The sequence below is a fragment of the Equus quagga genome, chromosome 3 (assembly GCF_021613505.1).
Source record: "Equus quagga isolate Etosha38 chromosome 3, UCLA_HA_Equagga_1.0, whole genome shotgun sequence".
In the NCBI taxonomy this organism is placed as follows: domain Eukaryota; kingdom Metazoa; phylum Chordata; class Mammalia; order Perissodactyla; family Equidae; genus Equus; species Equus quagga.
In genome coordinates this window covers 148,513,034-148,537,426 of record NC_060269.1, presented here as the reverse complement: position 1 = coordinate 148,537,426, position 24,393 = coordinate 148,513,034, and the positions used below count along the sequence as shown (strand labels likewise).

At 48.5% G+C, this 24,393-nt stretch overlaps 1 protein-coding gene across 1 annotated transcript in view; it reads left to right on the top strand.

Moving 5' to 3' along the window:
* The first annotated feature begins 3,693 nt into the window (after nt 1-3,693).
* The window catches only part of OTOP1 (otopetrin 1), a 33,303-nt gene continuing 12,603 nt past the window's right edge, over nt 3,694-24,393 (top strand). The window contains exons 1-3 of the mRNA XM_046655784.1: nt 3,694-4,048; nt 15,741-15,877; nt 21,922-21,980. Coding sequence (XP_046511740.1) covers nt 3,694-4,048; nt 15,741-15,877; nt 21,922-21,980 — 551 coding nt within the window. The remainder of the gene's footprint in view (nt 4,049-15,740; nt 15,878-21,921; nt 21,981-24,393) is intronic.

The window sequence follows — 24,393 nt, the reverse complement described above, 5'->3', positions numbered from 1 at the left end:
TCCAAAGTGCTTTGTATGAACCAACTCATTTTGTCCTCGGAGAAACTTTTGTAAGAATAGTTCCTATTAAGAGCTCCATTTTACAGATGTGGAAATTGAGGCACAGTGAGGTTTAGTAACTTGTCCAGGGTCACACAGCAGTGAGTGATGGAGCCAGGAGTCAAACCTCGAAGCCTGGCTTTAGGACTCACCCACCTGACCACCACTTGATAGTGCCTTTCTCTACAAATCTGATTTATGAAAAAGAGATAATGGATGTGAATGTGCTTTATAAAATTGTAAAGTGAAGTAAAAGGAGAAAGAGATGGTTTTTCTGGAGGCCTGGGACATTCACGGAGCCCCTGCCATCCACAGTCACTAAGTGCTGACTCTATCTCCTTCTCACCCCCGACCCCCAGGTCCCGTGGCAATTGGTACAAACTGTGGGCTTCATCTTGTTGTCCCCAGGCCTGGCCCTGTACCTGGCACATGGGAGGCGCTCAGTACACATTTCTCAATGAATTAGAAAAAAAAAACAACACACAGTGGGTGCCAGGGAGCAGAATGAATCAGACATAGTTCTTGCCTTTGGAAAGCTCAAAATTGGAAAGACAGTTAAAAAATAGATTATACCATGTGGGAAATAGAGGGATGGAGAGGTGGACAAGTTAAGTCCACAGGAGGCCGCAGAGTGAAGGGGCAGGGTGTCTTAGTTTCCTGGGATTGCTGTAACAAAGACCACAAACTGGATGGCTTACACGACAGAAATTTAGCATCTCACGGTTCTCAAGACCAGAAGCCCAAGAGGAAGGTGTTGGCGGGGCTGGTTCCTTCTGAGGGCTGTGAGGAAGGATCTGTTCCAGGCTCCTAGTTTCTGGTGGTTTCAGGAGTTCCTTGGCTTGTGGATATCATCGTCCCTCCATACGTGTCTGTCTTCAAAAGTCCCCTTTTTATCAAGACACAGTCATATTGGATTAGGGCCCACCCTAACCACCTCAACTTGATCTTGATCATCTGCAAAGACCCAATTCCCAAATAAGGTCACATTCGCAGGTGCTGGGGTTTAGGACTTTAACGTCTTTTGGGGGGACACAAGGCAATACATATATTGAGCACCTGCTATGTGCTGGGCATCACCGTTTACAAGCTAGAGATGCAGCAGTGGACAGGTCAGGCGATGTCCTTCTCATAGAGCTCGTGTTACAGTGGGAGAGGCAGGCCACAGGTGTATTCACATTCCAGGTAACGATGTGTGCTGAAAAGGAATGAAGCAAGGTCAGGGGATGGGGCACAGTTGGGAAGATGCAGCAGCGGGTCCCAAACCCTTGTTGATCTGATGAGGATTCGGAGGCCTCACTTGCTCATTTGTGCAGCGTCCATCCATTTGTGCATTCATTAACTCCTTGGCTTATTTACTGAGCATCCACCTGGCTTGGCTCTGGGGACACCCAGCTGAAGGTCACACTCTAAGCTTGGTACTGACAGACACGTTCCCTGGTCACTACCTGACTGTTTACAATCATTTCTGTGCGTGTGTTCCATCCTCTCTCTGGAACGCCCTCCCACACCCTACCTCATGTCCCCTGGCCAGCTCCTGCTGCTAGAATAAAGACTGTGCACGTGCTGCCCCTCCAAGAAGCTCTCACCCTTCCAGGCAGAATCTGAGCTCACCCAGCCCTCCCCTCCAGGCAGCCCTGCTCACAGGGGCTGTTTGCTGGGCCTCCCCCACTGGGCCATGAGCTCCTGGAGGGCAGGGCTGAGTCTCACCTTTGATGCTCTCCAGCTTCCCAGCGAGTTCTCAGTAAATACTGAGTGTGTCTGCATCTGCATGTCAGCTCCAGGAGGACAGTCTTTCCCAGCAGAATCCCCAGCACCTAGAACAGCCTGGCAAATGATGCAGTGTTGATAAGTGTTGAGTGAATGGATTGAAAAAAATGAATGAAGGAAAGGCAAGCTCCCCATGTTGACTCCCTCCCTGTCCAGGGCTCTTGGCAGTCAGGACCCTCTAGCACTCAGAACTGACTATGTCATTTGAACCCACTGCAAAATGAAAATGTGAGCCCCCTTGTTCAAAAATGAAGAATTTCAGGGGCCCGCCTGGTGGCGCAGTGGTAAAGGTTAAGTGCGCATCGTCCGCTTTGGTGGCCCAGGGTTTGCTGGTTCGGATCCTGGGTGCGGACATGGCACCGCTTGGCAAGCCATGCTGTGGTAGGCATCCCACATATAAACTAGAGGAAGATGGGCAGGGATGTTAGCTCAGGGCGAGTCTTCCTCAGCAAAAAGAGGAGGCTTGGCAGCAGTTAGCTCAGGGCTAATCTTCCTCAAAGGAAGGAAGAGAGGGAGGTGGGGAGGGAGGGAGGAAGGAAAATTTCAGTGCAGCAACAGCAGAGCATTAATCCAAGGCGGAGAGGGTGTCTCCTGGGTGCTGAGCCCTATGTTGCTGCACGGGTGGCTCGCCTATGAGGCATGCCTGCCCTCTCCGAGGCTCCAAACCCCCAGTGGCTCCCTCCCAGCTCCTGGCTACGGCCCCTCCCTCAGCCATGCCTGCCCTTAGGAAGCTCTTTTGCAGAACCTTCCAGGACCTCCTCTTAGAGGCATCTAAGCTGGGCACCCTGGCCGACGGTCAGCTTACGGCGGGCTAGAGGGGCTGAGGAAGGCGCTCGGGTGCCCGCGGTTCCAGGGAGGATCCTGGGCACCCCCTACCCCCAGCTCCACTCGGTCCAGAAGCAGCTCCCCATTCCCGTGGAGGAGGGAGAGAGATGATCTCTTTTCTTGGGAACTGGCTCCTGATCTGGGCATTCCTGGCAGACACACAAGTACATCAGACCGACAGACAAACATAGACGCAAAGACACCTCCTCCCCCTATTCATAGATCGAGGGATGGGCGCTGCGGCACGCCGCTCCCCCCACCCCCAACCCCCGTCCGTCCCAACCAGACACACCCGAAGACAGATGGCCAGACAGACAGACTCGCACAGAGAAAACATACCGCAGAAATACGCAGGGACGAGGACAGACAGACTCACGCACGCGGACGCTTCCAGGCTCACCGAGACTCTCCGGTCCGCGAGGCAGACGCTCAGGAGCCGGGCACGCACCCGCGGAGCCCCGGGCGCCCTGCTCCGCCGCAACCACGCCCCGGCGCCCACTCCTTCGGGCCGCCCGGCGCGACCCCTTGGCTCCCCCCTCACACCGGGAGCCGGCGGGAGGCACCTGTAGCCAGCCAGGGTTTCCGGGGCCCCTGGCAGGGCTGGGTCTGCCGGCGTGGGCGCAGGGGAGAGGGCTGCTGACAGCAGGAGGGGTCGGGGCGCGCGGGGAGGGCTGCGGGAGGACGCGCGGGGGTTCTGCAGGGCAGACCCACGTCGGAGGCATCAGGGGCGGGGAACGGCCCTAAGAGGAAGGGGGCAGTGCGCCTTGGGGAGCACGAAGCAGCCGGGATCAGCTCGGGTCAAACGGGTAGGGGACGGTGGTAAGTGGACCGGGCGGGCACCTTGACCCAGGGCAGGGCGAAGAAGCGGGGAGCGCAGGCGTCGGACGGCGATTAGGAGACTGGGGCCGATTCTCAGAGGGCGTCGGGGCAGGAACTGGAGGGGGGAGCAGGAGTGAGGGGCTGGTTGACAGAGGGGTCAGGGCAAGGGCAGGGGTCAGGGCAGCAGGTGGGGCCCGGGCCGCAGCCACTCCAGGGACTAGGCTCGGTGCGGGTCAGTCAATGATGCCCGAGGGCCAGAGGGCTCCTGCCTCTCCCCAGGCGGCTCGGAGCGCGGGGGATAGAGAGTCCCCGGAGTCCCCGGCTCCTCGGCGGGGCGCCGTCTGCGCCAGCGTCCCGCAGAAGCTGGCCGAGGCGCTGAGCAGCCAGTACGGGCTGAACGTGTTCGTGGCGGGGCTGCTGCTCCTGCTGGCCTGGGCCGTGCACGCCTCGGGCGTGGGCAAGAGCCACCTGCTCTGCTTCCTCACGGCGCTCATGCTGCTGCAGCTGCTCTGGATGCTGTGGTACGTGCGCCACAGCTCCTCGCGCCGCCGCCTCATCCGCCTCAAGGACACGGAGGCCGGCGCGCGCTGGCTCCGAGGTGAGTCTCCGAGCCGGCGGGCAGGTGCGCGGGAGCGAGCGCACCGCGAACCCAGCCTGCTCGCCCGCCAGCTGCAGCCTGGCAGCAGCCGTGCGCCCTTTCCTCCTTTGACTTCTTCCCTTTTGTCTTTTCTGCCTCCCTCTTCCTGAGCATCTTTTTTGGCTCGCCCCTCCTGCCCTTCCTTCTCTCTTTCTCGCTCTTCCTTAAGCCTGGATTATTGCAGTAGCCTCTTCTTTCTGCCTTCAGGCTCTTGCCTTACATTCCATCGTTAGAGCTACAGTTACGCAAACCTGTTCACATCTTTCCTTGACTTAAAGCCCTCCAATGGTTCCTCTGACCCCAAGCTGGAGACCACAGTCCCTTTCCTGGCATTCAAGGCCTTCTAAAATCTGGCCCCAGATGACCTCTTTAGGTATAGCCCCTCATTCTGTGCTCCAGTCTCAAAGGCTTTTGGTTCCCATCACAGTATTTCATGTTTCTGTGCCTTTGCATATTCGGTTCCCTCCTCCTAAATGCCTCCCACCTGCCCTGCTTTCCAAGACAGGATTCAGGCCACACCCCATCCTCCCTAGTGAAGCTTTTCCCACCTCCCCCACTTGATGGTTCTGGCCCCACTTCATCCCTCCCTGTGCCCTGGGTAAACACCGTTGTTCTTGTTGACACATCTGCCCCCTCCACTGCCATGGGGAGCTCTGTGATGCTTGTCTCTTGGTCCTAGAACTGCTGCAGGTCCTGACATGGAACAGGTGGTAGGAAAGTGCATTTGGGATGAGTGAAGTAAGGAATGAGTGGATAAACCTCCAGACAGTGGGGAGAATGTCTGAATTCCTGAATTCCAATGTCAGTTGCTAGGAATTCACAACCTGTTGATTGACACATTGTCAAAATAGAAACAGTCCATTCCTCAAGGAGCTTTCACTCTTGAAAGGGAGACAGACAAGATGCTGGTCAAAGGGAGGAGGCATGGGGAGTCTAGTTTCGGAGAAAGCTGCTGTCTGAGAAATCTTCATAGGAGAGGCTGAGTACATTTTGCTCGGAGTGGTCCACACACGTAGCACATCTCTGTTTGAATTCTCATGTTAGAGCTGAATTGAAATCTCCCTTCGAGTGTGGCTTTCACTCTCCTTGCATGCCCTTGGGCTGGGTACTTAATCTGTAGCCCCTACCCCACCGCTGTTTCAGCGTGCGTAGAATGGGACTCACGCACTTGGCAGGACCAGTGTCTGCTGGCTGTGGGGCAGGTGCCCAGCGCACTTTTGTCCTTCCCACCCACATTCCCTTTTCGAAGGTCTGGCCCCAGCGCTGCCCTCTGCACGTGCCTGGCAGGCATCCCTCTCGCTCCCACAGGCCGCCACGGCTCTCTCTGTGTAACGCTCTTCTGCTCCTTCTTGGTCTCTGCCTTGTGCTGTGACGAGTGGGTATGAGCCTTGTCATCTGGATGAGATCTGAGGTGTCGGGCTCAGGGACTGTGTCTGATTCATGTTGCCTTTGGAAAAACTGCACACAACTCCAGGATGGCCCAAATTCCTGTTCTGGAAATGGTTGTTTTAGGGAGGTTCGTGGCTTTGTGACTCTGCCAATGGCAGTGAATCCAGTGCCATGTCAAACAAACAAGCAAACGGCAATGAAAGGGTCTTTTGAGGATATTAACTTAGGCTAAAAATACCACGCACACTGGCTGTGACCTATGCTTTCCTTTAGTGGGAGGATCCTGTCTTTGTCCCTCCCTCCCTTCGTCCTCCTCCATCCTTCAGTTCTTCCTTCTTCCCTCCTTCCTTCCCTCCTCATCATTCCTTTCTTTCTCCGTCACCCCTCCTCATTCCTGCCTCCCTCTCCTCCCCTTCTGTTCTGTTTTCTTCCCTCCCTCTCTCCCTCCTTTTCTCGTTTCTTTTTCTTCTTCTCTCCCCTCGTCCTTCCTTCCTCTCTCCTTGCTCCCTTCCTTCCTTTATCCTTCTTTCCCTGATCTTCCCCACTCTCTCCCTCCTTCCAGAAAGACTCCAAGCATTGGGGCCTGAGTCAGTTGGTGAATGGTGGTGTCATTTCCCAGGGTTGGGAAGACAGAGGAAGAAGCAGGAGTGGGGATGCAGAATCAAGGTTTCTCTTGTGGATGGGTTACATTTGAGATGTCTATTTGACCCCAACCAATGATGGAACAAATGAGGCAATAGAGAGAGAGCACATAGTAGGTGTTCAATAAATAGTGGCTGTTTCGACACTCAGCAAGTTGCCTCAATAACATAACCATTCAAATGAGGCGTGTGGGTGGTGGAAGTGGCGCTGGCCCTGGAAGGCATGACTTGATGCCTCAGCTATATTACTGCCACCTTTCTGAGGCCCGGTTTCCTCAGCAGTAAAATGAGAATCCTGATTGCCTCTCAGGGAGGAGCTGGGAGATGTCGAGGGAGCACAGTTGGCCAAGCCCTCTCCATCCCTGTAAGAGAGCCGCAGTTCGTCAGAGAAGAGGAGGCCAGTTATCCCAAAGGAGCGTCGGGAGGCCACGGTGCCAAGGGAAGTGCCTTCAGCCCCAGCAGGGACTGGGTTTCTCTGGAATCGTAGCTGGAAAGATGGGTTTGACTTAGCTCTGCCCTGGCTTCTTTGACAGTCTTGGACGTCTGGGGCTCTGAGACAGAGCCAGCCTGGGGCATTCCAGGCACTGAGGTTTTCCAGAGAAAGTTCTTGGGTTTTGTTATGGGCTGTGAGGCATTTCTTCGAGCGGGAAACATTCTATTCCACCTACTGAGTGTGAGAAAGTGAAGACTTCCTTTGGAACAAAAAATATTGACCTATGTAAAAAAAAAAATGCAATAGAGATGGTGGATTATTAATCCAGCTCCTGTATTTGCTAACTAAAGGCATTGAATTTCTTTTCGAAGAAATGACCACAGCCTCTGTATCTTGTGTCAGCCCAGTATGCACAGTGACATGAAAACCCAGTGAATAGCTGCTTCCTCCCATTAATTACCAGAGGCCTGCTTTTGTCCTGTTTCTAGTCTCTTACAAGACTGCAGTGGTAAAGGTAGTTTTTTTTTCTTGTTTCTGTCCTGTCTCAAGCCCAGGGAAGTGTTATTAACACAAAGTTATGGGAATGACAATGATAAGAGTAATAGCTACGTTTATTGGGTGGTTTGGAATGCTGGTACACTAGAAGCATTGTCCCAGTTATTTGTCACAGCAATTCTTTCTTTGTGCGCGTGAATAATCACCCCCAAATTTACTCCTTTTGTGAAGTCAGATTTTTACGTAGTGCTTTTTCCTTAAAATTTGGCACACCTGTGTGTATGACACATTGCCTCTCTGTCCAGCACGCCATCTCCGGAAATGGGCTGCTCAGAGCACTATGCTCATCGTCCTTTAAGGGACTGGAAGTAAAGGGGCAGATGTGAGCTGCTTATGTAAGATCAGCCCGGGGTGGCGGCTGTGCAAGTTGTAGAGATAAAGGTCGGACACACAATGATGGGGTTTGGAAACAGGCTGTCCCCAAGTGTGAGAGAGTGAAGGTTGCTAAGAGAGATGGGACCGAGGACATGTGTGAAGAGGGGCAGGCGTCATGGGGATGGTGGCAGAGAGCAGAGGAGAGGGACTCAAAGATGCAACAGGAGTCCCTGCTGCTCAGGGAGCCCACAGGCTGGTAGTGCAGCCAGGACTCGCGAGGAACCACCGGAGGATGGTCGACGGGATTGCAAAACCTGGTGTGCGGTCACACGGCAGCGTCCGGTGCCGCAGAGGAGGGAGTGGTCAGGCTGGGTCCTCGTGGGATTCCAGCCCGCCTGCTGACTTCAGGACAGATGCAGCGAGTTCCTGAACATCGATCCAGGCTGCACTTTGTTCTCCCTCCTCAGAATGCGTGCTCCTCTTATAGCCTCACTCTTCGGCAGACACAGCCTCTTCCAGACACTCCTCGTTTCCTGGAGCTTCTGTCCCTGCTATGGGTATAGCAAGCCTCAAGTCAGCGTGTCCCAGCAATTCTTCGCCTTCTTGTTAAAGACAGCTTTATTGAAATGTAGTCCACATACTCCGCAATTCGCCCATGGAATGGGCACAAGTCAATGGTTCGTAGTATATTCACAGACATGTCAACCATCACCACAGTCCATTTTAGAACATTTTTCTCATCTCAAAAGGAAGCCCTGCACCCTTCAGCTGTCATCCCCCTATACCTCTTATTCCCCCCTAGCCCAAGGCCACCACTAATCTACTTCCTGTCTCTAGATTCGCGTAGTCTGGACATTTCCTGCAAATGGAATCACGTAACATGTCATCTTTGTGACTAGCTTCTTTCACTTGGCGTAGTGTCTCAACCTCACAGCGCTTCTCGAGGTGGGTGTTATCACCCCCATTTGCCAGACCAGCAAGCTGAAGGGGCTTCAGGAGGAGGGTTGAACCCCCATCTCTGGAAATATTCGAACAGAGTGAGAAAGAGAAGAGAGACAAGCTCCTCGCTTTGGGGTGGATGATATGATAGCAACAGGTGACCGAGAGGGCAAACCCCCTCACTTACATTTGGCTCCTGTCTTCTCCATCGAGCGGGAGGATCTTTGGAACTTGCAGAGAGCAACAGAGAAGGGAGCCGAGCCCACAGCATGGAGACAACTTTTGAGGTGGCTGGGCAGGACCTTTGGGTCTGGTTTTCTTCCACAGCCTGGACTGAGCTCCCATCTGTGCCAGGCCCTGGCTGGGCTCTGAGGATGCCAGAATGATCAGGCTCTGCACGGAGAGGTGCAGGAGAGGGCGAGGACGGTGCAGACGATGAGGGGCAGTGGAGCATGATGTCTGAGAGCATGGCCCCTGTGCAGGGCATATAGATCCTCTTCTCTGCCTCAGTTTCCTCATCTGTAAAATGGGGATGTTGATACTGCCTGTCACATAGGGTTGTTACGAGAATCCGTAAGTTAGTACATATAAAATGCTTAGAGAAGCCTCTGGCACATAGTAAGAGAAATGTATTATTATTATGAAATAAATTATTCAGTATTATGATGTGCAGGGGTGGGTGGGTGGGCAAAAGAGTAGCCTGGGCATGAGGGGGTTTGGAGGTTTAGGGAAGGGTCCCCAGAGGAGGATGTTTTGTTTTTGCTGGAGTCTGGAGCGAGTCCAGAGATGCTGGTAAGATCTGTGGTAGGTAGAACCCTACACGCAGACTTCAGACCTTGGCTTTGTCCTGTGGGTAATGGGGAGCCATTGAAGATTTTAAAGAGAGGGAGGGATGTGATTGTATTTGCATTTCAGAATGATCGCTCTGTCCTCAGGGTGTGACCCGAGTTTCAGAGGAGTAATACAGGAGGCTGGAAGATGACCCTGAGGAATCAGGTGACAAGGGGAGGAATAAGAATATGTCCTGAATTTAAAAAAGATGAAAGAATACAGAGAATGTAGAGGACTGAGCACAGCAGTGACACCCAGCAAAATTCTGGAGCAAATCAATGCACAGGGGGTTTTGAGCAATTCCCTCAGGAAGGGGAGCAGTGACCCCCAAGACCCAGCCTGAGGTCACTATGAGAGAGTTTTACCTAACTGCATGCACTTTCTGACTTATTTGTTTGTTTGGATGGGATCCCTGGTCTAATAGAAAATACGAACATAACGTCAGGATTTCAGCATCAGCAAGAGCATGCGGCTGCCCAAAAAGCTGATGATGGTTTGGCATTCCTTGGAAAGGAAGTCAGACTGCACGTGGCGTGTCTTGTGCCCCTTTGAGCCTCACGTGGGCACCTGTAGGAGGGGGGCCCGGGAGGAGTGAAAGGATGTTCAGTCCGGAAGAGAGAGGATGTGGAGACGGCAGGGTAGAAAATGCTGCCGCCTCACTGCCTCAGCTCCAGGCCCTCCTCTGGCTTTCCGCAAACAAGAGTCCCTTCTTCAGGGAAGCCTTTCCTGACCCTTCAGACCCGTGCGGCTCCTGGGATGTGAGTTCTCAGAGCACCCTCTTCATCGTCTTCCAGCACTAATCAAGCAGGGGGTCGTGTTATTCAGCGTGTTCGTTGATCTAACCAGATTGTGAGCTCTCGAAGGCAGGGATCCTGTCTGAATGTGCTCCCCATTGTATCCTGAGCTCCCAGCCTAGCACCCGACATGTAATAATATTTGTTGATTACATTGATATTTACTGAATCATCAAATGAGTGAATGCATGGATGAATGAATGAGTGAGTGAGGGATGACAGAATCTCCAGGGAAGAAGATGGCACTTCTGGGAGACTGACTGCAGTTCGAAGTAAGGAAGAACATTCTAATATGAGCACCAGTTGGTGATGGTAGGGCGCACTTTGAGAGATGGGGCGCCTCCCCGGAGGAGGGGGAGCCCTGGTCCAGGTGGAGGCCAGGTGGCCGCCGGTCTTGATGCAGTGGGAGGCATCCTTGCATGAGATGGGCGATGCAGACTAACTCTGTGGGACCGTCCACCTCTGAGAGCCCACAGTTTAAGACTGTAGACTCCTAGGAGGGGTCTGGGTGCCTAACACAGAGGATGGGCCTCCCTTCTGCCAACAGTAGACTCTAGGATTATTCTCAAGTCATGTGACTGGTAAACTTTCTGATTTAAACTTTTCTTTGTGGTTGAGTGATGATGATCATAACATCCTATTTGTAGAATTTTCTATGTGTGGGGCCCTGTTCTGGGTGCTTTTAATGTAATGACTCATTTAATCTCCTCTACAACCCTATGAGATGGGCAATCTTATTATTATCCACATTTTACAGATGAGGAAACTGAGGCACAGAGAAGTTAAGTAATTTCCCAAGGTCATCACCTAATAAGTGATAAAAAACAGGATTTGAAGTCAGGCCGGCGGCTTCTACCCTGCACTGCACTGTCTTTTTATAGCACAATCGATTTATGTCACTGTTCCGTGGACGTCCAAAATTACATTTTCTCTTTTTTGAGGTATGCAAGGTGACATTATAAAATCAAGTTTATTGATTGTGTGATTCAGTTCTTCTGCGTCCTCTCTTATGTTTTGTCTGCTAGATCTGTCTAGTTCTGAAATCTTCCACTCGATTCTTTCAGACGGTAAACATACAAAGCACAAACTATTTTATCTGGGCGCACATGTGACTAGTACCTCCTCCTCATACATTATGTCTTTTCTCATGTGTAATGATAACGGTAGAAGGATTCTTTATCCTATTTTTATTACATTTAACCTTAAATTCCTTATGATGTGATATTAATATCGCCGTTCCTGCTTTCTTTTTGTTTGTGTTGCCTGGTTCATCTTTGTCCACCCCTTTATTTTCCACTGTTATCACTTTGTTCAAAGTGTGATTTGTATAAAGAGCATATAGCTAGGTTTTATTTTCAATTCAACATTCCCATCCTTGTCTATTAATTAATGGGAGATTTAGATCATTCTAATTTACTGTAATCGTTTATATGCTTGACTTTATTATTTCTGTTTTTCTCTGTGATGATTATAATGATTTATTTTACATATTGTTCCGTCATTTTCCTTTTCCACACGTTTACTTTTTGGAGCACTTGAACATCTTATTGTGATTTTCCTAGTCCATTAATGGCCCTCTTCCTTTTCCTTGTTCTCACAGTCAGGTATATATTACCCCATTCTTATCTGAAAACAAAATACCACACATTTCCCCCAGCAAGACACACTGCTTCCTGCTCCAGGATCCTCCCACTTCCTCTCTACTCCTATGAGACCTGTAGAATACATCTGCATCCCTCTTTTTGCCCTTTCCCCCCTAGTACCCATCTGTCTACCATGAGACCTTTGAAAGGTTTTTTGTCTCTGCTCCCCACCCAGACCAACCCCAACTTTATCCTGTATCACAAGTCTTTATAGGGCATGTAGATTACACATTTCCAGATAGTTTATCCTCATCCATTTTGATTTAACTTCTTTTATCTTGTTTTCTTTCCTATTAATCTATCTACCTACCTACTGGACTATTCACCCACCCGCCTACCCATCCATCCATCCATCCATCCACCCATCCATCCATCCATCCATCCACCCACCCATCCATCCATCCATCCATCCATCCACCCACCCATCCATCCATCCATCCATCCATCCATCTATTTTACACCAACTCTTGCTCCCTCCCCTCCACTCCCTTCCTCTTTCCTTCCATTACGCCTTCATTCACCCCTCCAATTTTTACAAAGTCTGTTGCTCACTGTTGTTCCGTCTCCTCTTCATCTTCCCCAATTTTGAGGACTCTCTCCCAGTTCACTGGTTGTTTGGTTAAAGCCCTTTGTCAGACGAGTTATGTGGATGATATTCTTCCCTCATCCTCTATTCTCTGTTCCGTTGTCACCTTCTCAGAGACTCCTTTCCTGACCACCTACCATCAGCCTCGCTTCTCTTTGCTGCTTTACTTTTCTTCATGTATTTAGCACTTCTTGACATTTCTTCTGTGTTTATTATTCACTTGTTTGTTTTCTGTCTTCCCCATCGAGAGCATATACTTCATTTTATTGACTTTTTTATATCTACAGTGCCTGGAACAGTGCCTGGATCATAGTTGGTGCTCCACAAATGGTTGTTGAGCAAATTATGTTTTGCATATCCTCGAATACCTTTCTGTCTTTTCCCTGACAGGTGGGCCGCATCTTGTCTGGGAATAGGATTCTTGAGCTGCAGTCCTTTCCTTGCAGTGGGCTCTAGCTACTCATCCACTGGCTTCTGGTTCCCATGCTGCAGATGAGAAGTCTGGCGCCAGCTCATCCCTCTATATTTTGTGCACACCCCAATTTGTGCAATATAATATGTGCGCATTTTTGTTTCTCCACCAGTCTTGTTTTGAGCCCCTGGCAAAATGCCTTATGTATAGTAGGAGTCCCCAAAATATTTGCTGTATAAATAAGAGGATGGATGGATAGATAGATGAAGGAAGGAAGGATTTTAAGAGTGTGAGAAGGTACATGATGTATTGATCACAGAACTTTTGAAATGTCACTGACAGAGATGTTCTGGACCAGTGGTTCTTAAGGTGGGGTCCCAGACCAACAGCATCTGCCCCACCTGGGAACTTGTTAAAGATGCAAATTTTGAGTCTCCACCCCAGACCTAGTGAATCAGGAACTCCGTGGGAATAGAGCCCAGCAATCTGTTTTAACAAGCCCTCCAGGTGATTGTGATGCACGCTCAAGTTTGAGAACCCCTGCTGTGGACCAGTCTCATTTTACAGAGCAGTGACTTGTCTGAACTCACGTTCCATCAGCGGCACAGCCGGGACTGATGCCCAGGTGCCCACGGCTACACCCTGTGCTCTTGTCACCCCAACCAGGTTGCTGTGCCTCATCTTGTTAGTTCTCTTTGTGCTTGCTAGTTCTCTTTGTAATCAAAACGAACCATGCATTTGTCAAACCATTTCAAAGGACTGGGATTCAATCTCCACTCTTACAAAGTTTCTGATTTCACTGGGGTTTTTCCAGGCTTCAATAAAATCTGACTTAGAGTCGTTTCTATAAGGCTTTGAGCGATGGGAAGGAGCCAGGCGATTGCATTACCCTTCACTGCAGGCTTCTGAGGCTGAGCTGTAAGGTTATAGCTCACTTACAGCTCATGCCCTCTCTCTCTCTTGCCATAATGCATGTCACACACGATCCAGTTTCCTCCCGTTGGTGGGAGAGAATGTGTGAATGGTGGTCAATGTTGGCCCAGAAGAGGGATTAGGAATGCTGACGTTGGTCAAGTCCCCATGATCACTATGTTTTTCTCCCTAATTTCTTCGTTTGTTACAAGTTTCTTCTTAATGTATTTGCTATATTCCTTTCTAGGCTTTTTTTCGTATGCATATTTTTGTTTGTTTTTATTTTTTGTCAAAGCCATGCTGGATACACCATCAACGAGTGTTTTCTTTCTTCTCTTCACCCAGCATAGACCCTTTCCCTGATGCTACCATGGATCCTCCCATCATTGTTTTAAAGGAAACTTTCTATTTCAGAAAAGCTTTAGATTTACAGAAGAGTTGCAAACGTAGTACAGAGACTTCCGTGTACCTGTATATCCCTCACCCTTATTCTTCTCAAGAATAAGCATTTTAGGATTAGAGAACTGAGATTTTTGAGCAGAGCCGTGACATTCTTCGACTGATCTTTTTTTGCCAAAAGCTTCTAGAGGCCTTCTGTTGATTCGGCCAAACTTTTCTTGAATGTGTATCATTTGTCAGACCCTGGGATATGCATGGGGTGGGTACCGTAATAAACAGGACATCATACTGCCTTCTGGCTTCAGATTATCGGGCCAATAGTAGAACTTATTTTATAGATATATATATTTATTTTTAATTGTGGTAAAATACATATAACATAAAATTTACCAACAATCATTTTTAAGTATTGTTCAGTAGTGTTCAGTACATTCACATTGTGTAATTAATTTCTAGAACTCTTCCCTCTTGCAAACTAAAACTGTCCCCATTAAACAGCGCCCCATCCCCCTCCCCCCGGCCCTGGCAACTCCTATTCTACTTTCTATCCCTGTGGATTTAACTGCCCTAAGGATCTCCCGAGTACAATCATACAGTGTTTGTCTATCCGTGAGTGGCTTGTTTCACTTGTAGAAGATTCACATGTGAGAGATTATCCTTCCTCTTTAAAGCTGAATAATATTCCATTGTATGGATAGACCACATTTTGTTTATCCAGTCCATCAATGGACACTTGGGTTGCTTCCACCTTTTGGCTATTGTGAATAATGCTGCCAGGAACATGGGTGTACAAATATCCCTTTGTGTCCCTGCTTTTGATCCTTTTGAGTATATACTCAGAAGTGGAATTGCTAAATCAAGTTGAAATACTATTTTTAGTTTTTTGAGAAATTGCCATACTGTTTTCCATAATGGCTGCCCCATTTTACATTCCCATCAACAGTATGCCAGGGGTCCAATTTTTCCACATCCTTGCCAACATTTGTTGTTGTTGTTTTTTCTTTCTTTCTTTCTCTCTTTCTTTCTCTCTCTCTCTGTCTCTCTCTTTCTTTCTTTCTCCCCCCCCCCCACCTTTCTCTTTTCTCTTTCTCTCTCTTTTCTTTTCTTGATAGCAGCCATCCGAATGGATGTGAGGTGATGACTCATTGTGGTTTTCTCAATTGCATTTCCCTAATAATTAGTGAAGTTGAGCATCTTTTCCTATGTTAATTATCCATTTGCATATCTTCTTTGGAGAAATGTCTATTCAAGTTCTTTGCTCATTTTTTAGTTGGGTTGTTTCTTTTTTGTTATTGTTAAATTACAGTTCTTTATACATTCTGGATACTAATGCCTTATCAGATATATGATTTGCAAATATTTTCTCCCATTCTGTGGGTTGGTGGTGTCCTCTGATGCATAAATTTTTTTCATTTTGATGTAGTCCAGTCTATCTACGTTTACTTTTATTGCTTGCATTTTTGGTGTCATATCCAACGAATCATTTCCAAAGCCATCTTGTAAAGATTTTCCCCTACATTTTCTTCTAAGAGTTTTAGGTTTTACTTTTAAGTCTTTGATTGCTTTTGAGTTAATTTTTGTATATAGGGTAAAGTAGGGGTCCATCTTCATTCTTTTGCATGTGACTATCCAGTTTCCCGGCACCATTTGTTGAATCGACCGTCCTTCTCCCATTGAACGGTCTTGGCACCCTTGTCAAAAATCATTTGACCATATACGTGAGGGTTTAATATAACTCATTTTGAAATGACATCAGTGCATATTATTTATATGTGTGCGTTTCTACCCCCCCTCCCCAATTTAGGTAGTATCACATTGTTTGCAGTCATTACCATCATCCTGGGATGCCTTAAAATTGGGTACTTCGTTGGATTTTCTGAATGTTTATCAGCCACAGAAGGAGTGTTCCCTGTGACACACGCAGTACATACTCTGCTGCAGGTAAACCACACAATGTTTATTTATGTTGTCTTGGGTCCTGTTAAGTATGCTCCAGGGTGTAGAAAATGGGGGCAGCACACGGTGAGCTTGAGTCCGTCTCTGAGGTTCGGGTCTTCAGCTGCCTCCACTGTAAAGTGGGACTCTGTGTCCCCTTGGTTATCTTTGTGGGAGTCCTATGAGGCAGAACTGCCATGATGGAGAGTCAGGAAATTCTGCCAAGCCAGGGTCCACCAGAAAAGGCTTGGGGCAATTTTAATATAACACCTTTATGGAGATGTAATTCACATACCGTACAATTCACCCATTTAATGCATATAATTGCGTGGTTTAGTATATTCATAAGGTTGTGCAACCATCACCACAATCAATTTTAGAACTTTTTCATCATCCCCAAAAGAAACCCCGTGCCATTACAGTCACTCTTCTGGGTCATTGAAACACTTTTTGTTTGCCTACTTGTGGATTAAATTCTTTTAGAAATGTATGAGAGGTTCCTTCTCAGCACTGGTCAACTTGGTGTGGCTAAGAAATAAGGATTTGCTGTAAGTAATTTAAACAGATAGCTTAGAATCAGAAAAATCTCATGTTTGAAAAGAATCTTAGATGGGCCTCCAGTATAGCTTCCATTCTTAGCAGAAGTCCCTGGTGATGGCTGTCAGAGTTGGGATCCCTGTTACTCTAATAATAAAAGTGATCATTCTGTAGAACTGTAGAGTATGCAGAGGTACTTTTCATTTATCACTTCGGGCAATGACTCCAACAACTCCACAAGAACAGGTGTTGGAGCACCACGTTCATTTCTAAGGAAGAAGCTGGAGGTGAGAGAGGACAAATGACTTGCCCAAAGCCACAGCCAAGACACGATGATTCTTCTCCTTCACATGAGTCGCCCTGACGACCATAAACGTGGCGCAGTGATACTGTCGCTGCTCAGAGTGTTTCTGGATTCCCAGGTTGAGAAGGTCCTCCGGGACCAATTTTCCACCTCCAGAAGGCCACTGATGCCATTGATGAGCTCTGTCCTTTATCACAGCGGTCTCCAGTTTGTGTACCCACGTGACTTGCCGGACAGCTCTCGATGACCTTAGGATGTTTCCTGAGATCAGACATTCTTACAAGTGAAGCTCTTTGAGAGGACGTGCCGTGTGAGCTCGGCAGCAGTGTGGCTCTGCGGTGGCGTGGTGGCTTCCTGGGGACAAGTTTGAAGGGGTCACCTTGCATTTGAGTTGCTATGGGCTGAAATGGCCGGCCACGCCCCCACAGTTCATATGCTGAGTGTTAACCTGTAGTACCTCAGAATGTGACTTCGCTTGGGATAGCGTCTTTACAGAAGTCATTAAGGCTAAAGACTAAATCAGGTCCTATGGGTGGCCCTCATAGAGCAGGACTGGCGTCCTCGTGAGAAGAGGAGAGTAGGACAGAGGCTCACAGAGGGAAGACCGTGTGAGGATGCTGGAGGAAGACAGCCATTTACAGGCCAAGGAGAGAGGCCTCAGAAGGAACCAACCCTGCTGGCACTTTGGTCTTGGACTTCTGGCCTCTAGAACTGCGAGAAAATAAGTTTCTGTTGTTCGAAGTCACCTTGTCTGTGGTGCTTTGTTATGGCAGCCCCAGCAAACTAATACAAGGGTTAACTGGGGGTTTATTCCAGGGAAGTCAAATCTCACGGTATGAGAGTCTTACAGTGACACCAGCGGCAATGTGGACAGCCTCAGTGAGACCAGAAAGAGCTAACTTCCCTCCTTCCCTCCTTCCCTCCAAGCCGGGCAGACACTGTGCTCGGTTCTGGGGGTACCAGGGTGAGCACCGCGGGCTGCGCCCTCCGGAGCTGTCAGTCAGATGGGGAGACAGTCACAGAAACAGACAATGACAACACGGGGGCTCGAGGCCTTGACCCAAGTCCTCCGGTGATGAGGGCCGGGGGGGGGTCTCTCGTCAGCTTTGGGGAGAGCGGTGGTTTCTGCCAGGGAAGAGCCCCAGAGCTGTCAATGAAAGAGGGGTGTGGTGTGTAAGAGGCCATTAAAAGAGGACATTTTGGGGATGTGCAGTCTTTCTACATGACCAGGGAGAAGATGTGTGGGGCTGTGTGGGGAGGTGAGCTGGGGTGACGGGCACAGAATGGAGCCATGGTTTAGCATAGGGCTTATAAGCATGGACTCTGGGCAGACCTGACTCCGACTCATACCAGCTGTGTGACCTCAGGCAAATTTCTTAACCTCTCTGGGCCTCACAGTTCTCATCTGTAAAGTGCCTATTTCATGGGGTGATGAGGATTGGAGATGCTGATGTGTGTAAAGCACTTTTCAGTGAGCACTTAGTCAGGGCTGATGGCTGCTTAGGAGCTTGGACTTTATCTTGAGGGCAATGGGGAGCCATTGAAGGCTTTAGACAGAGGAATAACCTGGAGAGATGTGAGTTTTCAAAATAATGCTGTTACTTGGTGGGTTGGAGATCTGGATCTTCTTAATTTAAGGCATTTTATCAGTCAGTCAATCAATTAATCAATCATTCTCTACTTTACTACGTGCCTTTGCTACATTAGGTGACTGGAGAGTGAAAACCATTATTTTTAAAAATATAGTATTTTTTTAAAAAAATTGTAAAATACACACAACATAAAATTTGCCCTCTTAGCCATTTTTGAGTGTGCAGGTCAGCAGTGCTGAGTGTATTCACATTGTTGTTCTACACATCTCCAGAACTCTCTCAGCTTGCAAAAATGAAATTCTCTTCCCATTAAACACTGGCTCCTGAATCCTCCGCCCCCAGCCCCTGGCAGCTGCCGTTCCGCTTTCCCTCTCTAGGAATTTGACTCCTTTGGGGGCCTCGGATAAGTGGAATCACACAGTGTTTGTCTTTTGTGACTGGCCTACTTCACTTGGCATAATGTCCTCAAGGTCCATCCACGTTGCAGCCTGTGACAGGATTTCCTTCCTTCCTAAGGCTGAGCAATGTTCCATCATATGGAGAGGTCACATTTTGTTCATCCATCGATGGACACATGCGTTGCTTCTACCTTTTGACTATTGTGAATAGTGCTGCCATGAACATGGGGACACAAATATCTTTTTGAGACCCTGCTTTCAATTTTTTTGGATATGTACCCAGAAATGGAATTACTAGGTTGTATGGTAATTTAAAAAAATTTATTTTTAAATTATAGTAGAACATTACTGAAAAAATTGGAAACAAGAATAAAAATACATCTAACTGTAAGCCCATTAATGGAAACATTTGTTATTGTTTTTATCTATTTCCTCCATTCCTTGTACTCAAGTGTACATTCCTGTCAAAGTTTTACACAGGAGGTGTGGAATTGTCTATTATGGGTTTTTCACTTTAAAAAAGTTATAAATGAGGGGCTGGGTCTGTGTCCTAGTGGTTGAGTTTGGCACGCTCCGCTTTGGTGGCCTGGGATTGTAGGTTCAGATCCCGGGCACAGACCCACACCACTTGTCAAGCTACACTGTGGCGGCAACCCACATATAAAATAGAGGAAGATCGGCACAGATGTTAGCTCAGGGCTAATCTTCTTCAGAAAAAAAAAATTATAAATGAAACAGTACATAAAATATTGACCACCTTAAATTAATTTTGTTTCCTTAAAACAGGTGATTTTATTTTATTTATTTTGGTGAGGAAGATTGTTGCTGAGCTAACATCTGTGCCAATCATCCTCTGCTTTATGTGAGATGCCACCATAGCGTGGCTTGATGACCAGTGTGTAGGTCTGTGCCCAGGATCTGAACACGCGAACCCTGGGCTGCAGAAGCAGAGTGGGCGAACTTAACCACTACACGACCAGGCCAGCCCCCAAACAGGTTATTTTAATCAAACTTTGCTCAATAACAGAGACGGCACTGCACATGTGCCAGACGGGAACCCATAGCCCTGGGATGACCCTGGAACCAAGAATCTTCCTTCAATAAGGAAAACCCAGCTTCAGGCAGCCCAAGCTGGCCATATATGGACTGATTCAAGACTAGCCAATCAGCTTACATGGGCCCAGCTGTAGCTTAGAAGCCCCTAACTCCTTAAGTTTTGCCCCAAACTCTGGATCCGAGAGACAGATTTGAGAGCCTTGCCCCCTGTCTCCTCGCTGCTCGACCTCGCAATAAAGCCTCTTCTCAAAAGCTGGTGCCAGAGTATTGGCTTTGAGCCCTTACTTGGTAACATAACTTCTCTGTGTTGCTATGTAGTCTTTATAGAAGCACCAATTAAGTAGCTGTCTAACTTAGAATTCATTGGTGAATGCTAGATTACTTGACCGTTTCCCTATTGTTGGGCTGAATGTCATCTTTACCAGGAGTCACTGCTATCCGTTTTTTAAATTGTCAGGTATTTCAACAATCATACCCCGAAAGTGTTTTCCAGAGCAGGACAGTAAGTCTTAGGTAAAACAAGGTGGAAGAATGGTCTGTATAAGTGTAGTTTCCTTTGTGCTGTCTGGCTTTCTTTTTATGGCACTTAATTGCAAAATGAAGATGAAATGAGACAAATTTATGAAGTGCCCAGCATGGTTTGGCATACAGTAGATGCTAGTACAGGGGTCCCCTAATCCATGGTTTTGCTTTCCGTAGTTTCAGTTACCCGCCGACCACCATGGTCCAAAAATATTAAATGGAAAATTCCAAAAATAGACAACTCCTGAGTTTTAAATTGCACGCCATTCTGAGTGATGAAATCTCACGCCGTCTCTCTCCACCTCATCCGAGGTGTGACTCGTCCTCTGTCCGTTGGATCCACGCTGTAGACGCCACCCGCCTCTCGGTCACTAAGCAGCCGTGTCAGTTATGAGACCGGCTGTCGCAGTATCGCAGTGCTTGTGTTCAAGTCACCCTTATTTTACTTAATAATGGCCCCAACGTGCAAAAGTAGTGATGGTGGCGATTCGGCTATGCCAAAGAGAAGCTGTGAAGTGCTTCCTTTAAGTGAAAAGGTGAAAGTTCTCAAGTTAATAAGAAAAAAAAGTCATATGCTGAGGCTGCTAAGATCTATGGTAACTTTTATTACAGGATATTGTTCTAATCATTCTATTTTATTACTAGTTATAATTGTTCATCTCTTACTGTACCTAATTTATAAATTAACCTTTATCATAGATACATATGTATAGAAAAAACACAGTATACATAGGGGTCTGTGCATCTGCGGTTTCAGGCACCCACTGTGGGTCTTGGAACCATTCCCCGCAGACAAGGGGGGTGGACTAGTGTATGTGTTTGTGTCTAAAATTAGGCCCCAAATATTTTAGGAGCTCAAATGCTGCCTGGTACCTGGGAGGTGCTCCTTCAATGCCAGTGAATAAGTTGACAGTGGAGAATGTTCACTGAAAATGTCCCCACTCCAGGCACTCTTCTAAGTAGTTGACATGGATTATCTTATTTAATTGCTCATGACACCCTCCAAGGCAGGTTCCGTTGTCACCCCCACTTCACAGATGGGAACCACATGCAGACGGGCTCCTTGGCTTGCCCAAGGCCACGGCCGCCAGAATCCGCGCAGGTCCAGTACCAGCCTCCTGGCGTTCGGCGCTTGCCTCGCGTTACTTCTAGTGACTGCACGCCAGGGGCCGGGGCCACATGGGTAATAGAGTGAAATAAAAGACCAACCCAGATCAATTCTGTTCTTCATTTAAAGGACACAAAATTGGGTTTCTGGCCACTGGCGTAGTAACTGTTCAGCGGATATTTCTCGGATGAAGCCTAATGTGGATGATATAAATGGGTTAACAGGCTCGTGACAGGCAGGCTGCCACCCCCAAACCCTCTTCCACGGCAGACATCCTCAGTCGGTCATGGCACCATTTCCTCCTGAACCTGGGGCCTCACCCTCATTCTCCCCAAAGTGCTCTGGGGCACTGTCCCCACTGGGGAGTGGCACTGCCACCCAAGATGAGGATATCGACTCGCCAGTCTTAGGGTGGGAAGTCACTCCCTAACATTTTCCCAAACCTCTTCCTTAAGTCTCATAGCTTCTCAAGTGTGCAGATATGATGATCTCCCACTGATGCGTCTTGCTTTTCTTCCTTTCTTTCCGTCTAGGTATATTTTCTTTGGGGGCATGCAAAGGATGTCATCCAGTCTTTCAAAACACTGGAAAGGTAAAAACCGTGGGTAATTGAATTACATGTTGAATTTGGTGTTCCTCTAGAACAAACAAAACTCATGGCCGCCGTCTTACTTGGGTTGTAAACATGAGACAACTCTCCTCCCCATCCTGACGGGCAGAGCCCTCATCGTGGCCCAGAAGCAAGACCTCCCACCTCTGGCCTCTTCCTGGGGACCGCCTTGGAAGTAGGAGGATGTGTGTTTGAATTTCCACTCTGCCATGTTAGACATTTCTCCTTTGCGATCCTCAGTTTTCCTCATCTGTAAAATGGAGATAATAGCATAGCCAATCTCTGAGGACGGAAGGAAGTGATCGATGTTGGGTCTATGACTACCTCCATCCACCTCTCTCTTGGGGTGATTGTGAGGATCAAGAGAAAGAATCTGTAGGATAATGGGGTGAATTACCTCAGTGCCACCTATTATTATTACGTAAGAAAGCCCTATATGCACACATGAACGCTGCTCTGGGCCAGGTACCCAGACATTTACCATGAGGATCTTTCATCCAGGGGACCTCTGAGGGACTGGGACATGGCCCTTCCTTGGCCTTGCTTGTTGAGTGACTGGAGACAAGTCACTCCCTGTCTCTGGGCCCTTTCCTAGACTGGACAGTGAGTGGCTTGAACCAGAGATGCCAATAGCTTGATTTAGCCTGTTTGGTTTGTAGGGCAAAGTGTGGAACATTTTTGAGTTACTTATCACCTTTAGGTTTTCGATTTAGACTTCTCTAGAAAATTTAGACTTCTTCAAACAAAATGGAAGATTTGGCAATGCAAAATGTGCATGTCACCAAAGGGCTAGAACTGAATCAGGGTTGTTCCCTCCAGATGGGAGCTGCCCCCTAAGTTTGCTCCAGTCCCCACCACTCCCTAATGCATGCTAGACCTGCTTCATTCACTGACATTTTGTGCCAGGCCCTGAAGGCTTAGGAACTTACCACCCTTGGCCTTACTGTTTTTTTCTGGTCTTTTGAGCCAATACTCTACTATCCTACACTTTTAGTACATACAGGGACTTTTCTCCTGATCTGAGAATTCCTCTTGTTGGTTTGAGTCCTTTTCTTTTCCCAAGGGCGAGGTTTAGAGGAACAGCAGCTCCGAAAGCAGAGCTGGAAACATAACTTGAGCTCAGAAATGGCTCATGGAAGCCTCTGCTTTATTGTGGTCCGGGTTTATGGGATCCGAGTATGAGAAAGGAAGCTTGGCATGAGGAAATGGCGTCTGCCTTTAGTTTGTAGGATGGATGGTTTCCAGATCAAACCAGAGGGAGGCTGCTGGCTCGCAGGGAGCTTGCATGGCAGCACGGTCTGCAGCCGTGGGCGGCATTGGCATCGGCATCACCCCTCAGGTTCTGTGGGCCTGGCTGTGGACAGCGCCATCTGGACCAGGAAAGTGGAGAAGAAAGGAGAGCTGTGTGCATTATGAGTCAAAGAAAAGCCAGCCAGTCTGAGGCAAACAGCATTGTCTGCGTTTGTCAAAAGCTCTATACAAAGCCTTCCAGAGGCCTCGGGGGAGGCTGGCCACAACCGATAGCAACTGGGCCAGCACCAGGGGCGAGCAGATGGGCAAACACCTGCCTCCCACATGCCTAGGAGGCTGTTTCCTTCTCCAGTTGTGCCTGGACATTACACAGCTGCCCAAGGAAGCCAGGGCTCAAATGAAGGGAGATTTTGCAGGCCGTCGCTCATGGGAACCCTAGAGGGGTCAGCTGGGGCTAAAACTCCGAGGAGAGGCAAGGTCAGGGTTGAGGAGCCAGCTGCACCGTTTTTCCTGTGGACAGATTATGCGAGAGCGAGCTCTTGGTTAGGCAGCGAGGGGGCTTGCTTCCTCCGGGCCTCTGCTCTCCAACTGAGGCATGACCAGCCACAGAGAGAGCTTGAAGGAGTGCCTCTCTCGAATCCCGGGATTGGCCACACCTGTGGCATGCAAGGCCCACTGTTAAGTACCCTGGAAGCTACCAAAGCTACAGTTTAAACCGGCAGGCATGGCGCAACTTCAGAGGTTTTGAAGCAGTCAGTGACCCCACTGGAGCCACATTTGCCCCACATCTCTCCTCTATTCCCCAGAATCCAGTGTCCACCTTCCGCTTCATCCCTTTTCTTCTTCCTTTGGAGGCAGTATGGCATGGAGGCAAGGGCAGGCCTCTGCCGTCAGACTGGAGCAGCCCTGCTGCTTACTAACTCTTCAAACCACAATGCGGCTATTTACTCTATTTGTGACGATGGTCTAATTCCTGAAGCTGTCTGAGCCTCCAGCAGCGCAACAAGGTTGTCACAGAACAGACTCTTCCTATATTCCACTCTGCCGTCCTCAGTGGGTCAGGGTTTCAGCCCATGCAGGTTGCTTCATGGTTACAAGATAGCTGCCACAACTCTAGCCTTCGTATCTACATTCAAGGCTGGAA